Source organism: Paramisgurnus dabryanus, chromosome 22 (assembly GCF_030506205.2).
Source record: "Paramisgurnus dabryanus chromosome 22, PD_genome_1.1, whole genome shotgun sequence".
In the NCBI taxonomy this organism is placed as follows: Eukaryota; Metazoa; Chordata; class Actinopteri; order Cypriniformes; family Cobitidae; genus Paramisgurnus; species Paramisgurnus dabryanus.
In genome coordinates, this window is record NC_133358.1 from 4,131,875 (window position 1) to 4,133,988 (window position 2,114).

Genomic DNA, 2,114 nt, shown 5'->3' on the forward strand with positions numbered 1-2,114 from the left:
CCTGTAGTCTTAATGCATCACTCGTTTGTATCGCGTTAATGATCGCAATTTATTGTTACCTCATTAGCAGGGTATAATTCATTTAAAGCTTGTCATTTTATTCTTAAGACACAAATTTAAGTTATTCTTAAGAAAAAAATTGAGAACTTCTTAAGAAATGTTTGAGAATTGCACTTAGTAACATTCTTACGCACTTCTTATAATTTATCTTAAGAACTTTCTTATTTTTTGTCTTAAGAATGTTTTCATGAATCCGGCCCCAGGTGAGGAAGTGGTTATCGATTACACAGACATGGGGGAGAGAGTGGAAGGTAAACGTTATCTTTTGGTTTTCGTGGATGCGTTTTCAGGCTGGCCAGAGGCGTGGCCAACGGGGAAGGAAGATTCGATTTCGGTGATTAAGTGTTTGATTAACCAATACATTCCGCGTCACGGTTTTCCGAGAATCATTCGCTCAGACAACGGTACACATTTTAAGAATGCGGATTTGCAGAAGGTTGAGAGTGCACTGGGATTGCGTTTCCGTTTCGGTACCGTATACCATCCTCAGTCACAGGGTAAGGTCGAACGCATGAATCTCACGCTAAAAACAAAAATTGCAAAAATCTGTACACAAATGAAAGTGAACTGGGTCACGGCGTTGCCCTTGGCACTTTTGTCTGTACGGTCGTCCATTAACCGCATGACGTCATTCACACCGTTCGAACTTTTGACAGGTCGCTCATTTCCTGGTCCGTTCAACCCAGTGCACCCTGAACCGATATATGATCTTGATCACAGAACGTACTTTACCAAGCTGAATGTTCTTGTCTCAAGCTTTTCCAAACAGAAAACCATCTCCCCGGCCCATCCAGACGCAGAAATCACTCCATCGGCAGAGTGGGTGCTTCTCAGGGTGTTTAAGCGGAAGTGGAACGAACCTCGTTGGACTGGGCCATACAGAGTGACTGAGCGCACAACACATAGTGTCAGAGTAGCTGGTAAAGGTGACACTTGGTTCCATTGGTCTTGTTGTTCCCCTACCAACCAACCAGAAAGATCGTTGGATACGGTAAGATTGGACCTGCAGGAACTGCAGGACCAAAAGGGGGAATCCAACACAGGGGAACAACAACAGGTTGACATTTCACAACAGCAGGTTGACATTTCCCAAAAGAACACAAAACTAACACTCAAAGAACTAAAGGGGGACTTATTCAACAGTCCAGAACATGAAGCATTAGCTCACTGCATTAGCAAAGATTGTGCATTTGGGAAAGGAATAGCATTGGAATTCAGAAAAAGATATGGAATAGACAAAGTAGTTAGACAACAGAAAGTGGTGGGACAGTGTGCGGTAACACAGGAAGGGCAAAGAACAATCTTTCACCTGATAACAAAAGAGAAAGCCAAAGATTTTCCAACATACGACACATTGAGACAGGCAATAAAGGAACTCAAAAAACACTGTGAAGAACAAAGAGTAAAAAAGTTGGCTATACCCAGGATTGGGTGTGGGTTGGACAGACTAGAGTGGGAAAAAGTAAGGGATGTAATCAAAGAAGAGTTCCAAAACACAGACATAATCATTACTGTGTATGTAAGGGAATAATAAGTGGAAAAAGAGGAGATTGTGATTTTCAAATATTTTACATTTGGACATTTTGAAAGTTTTAAATATTTTACATTTTACCAGTTTATGATTTTCATTTCACCAGTTTATGATTTTTCAAATATTTTAAATTTTGATATTTTTACTTATTTCACATTTCTATATTTTGAAAGTTTTAAATATTTTACATTTTACCATTTTATGATTTTCAGATATCGTAATTTTTGATACCATTTTATGATTTTCAGATATCATAAATTTTTATACGTTGAGATTTTTCACATATTTTACATTTTACCATTTTATGATGTTCAAAATTTTTAACATTTTCTAGTTTGAGATTTTTCAAATATTTTACATTTTTTCTATTTTTAGATTTTAAGATTTCACATTTAGATATTTTACAACTTTCAAATATATTATAGTTTACAATTTTTTTTTTTATGATTTTTAAAAAATTTTACATTTTTCTATTTTGAGATTTTTCAAATATTTTACATTTTTCTATGATTTTTAAAGGTAT

At 36.1% G+C, this 2,114-nt stretch overlaps 1 protein-coding gene across 1 annotated transcript; it reads left to right on the forward strand.

Moving 5' to 3' along the window:
* The first annotated feature begins 273 nt into the window (after nt 1–273).
* On the forward strand, nt 274–1,598 carry LOC135785253 (uncharacterized). Its single transcript, XM_065294593.2, has one exon. The coding sequence runs from the start codon at nt 293–295 to the stop codon at nt 1,589–1,591; it is 1,299 nt and encodes a 432-aa protein (XP_065150665.1). The 5' UTR covers nt 274–292; the 3' UTR covers nt 1,592–1,598.
* The last annotated feature ends 516 nt before the right edge of the window (nt 1,599–2,114 follow it).

Coding starts and splice junctions, on each gene's coding strand:
- LOC135785253 (XM_065294593.2), top strand. CDS start 293: ATGGGGGAGAGAGTGGAAGGTAAACGTTATCTTTTGGTTTTCGTGGAT.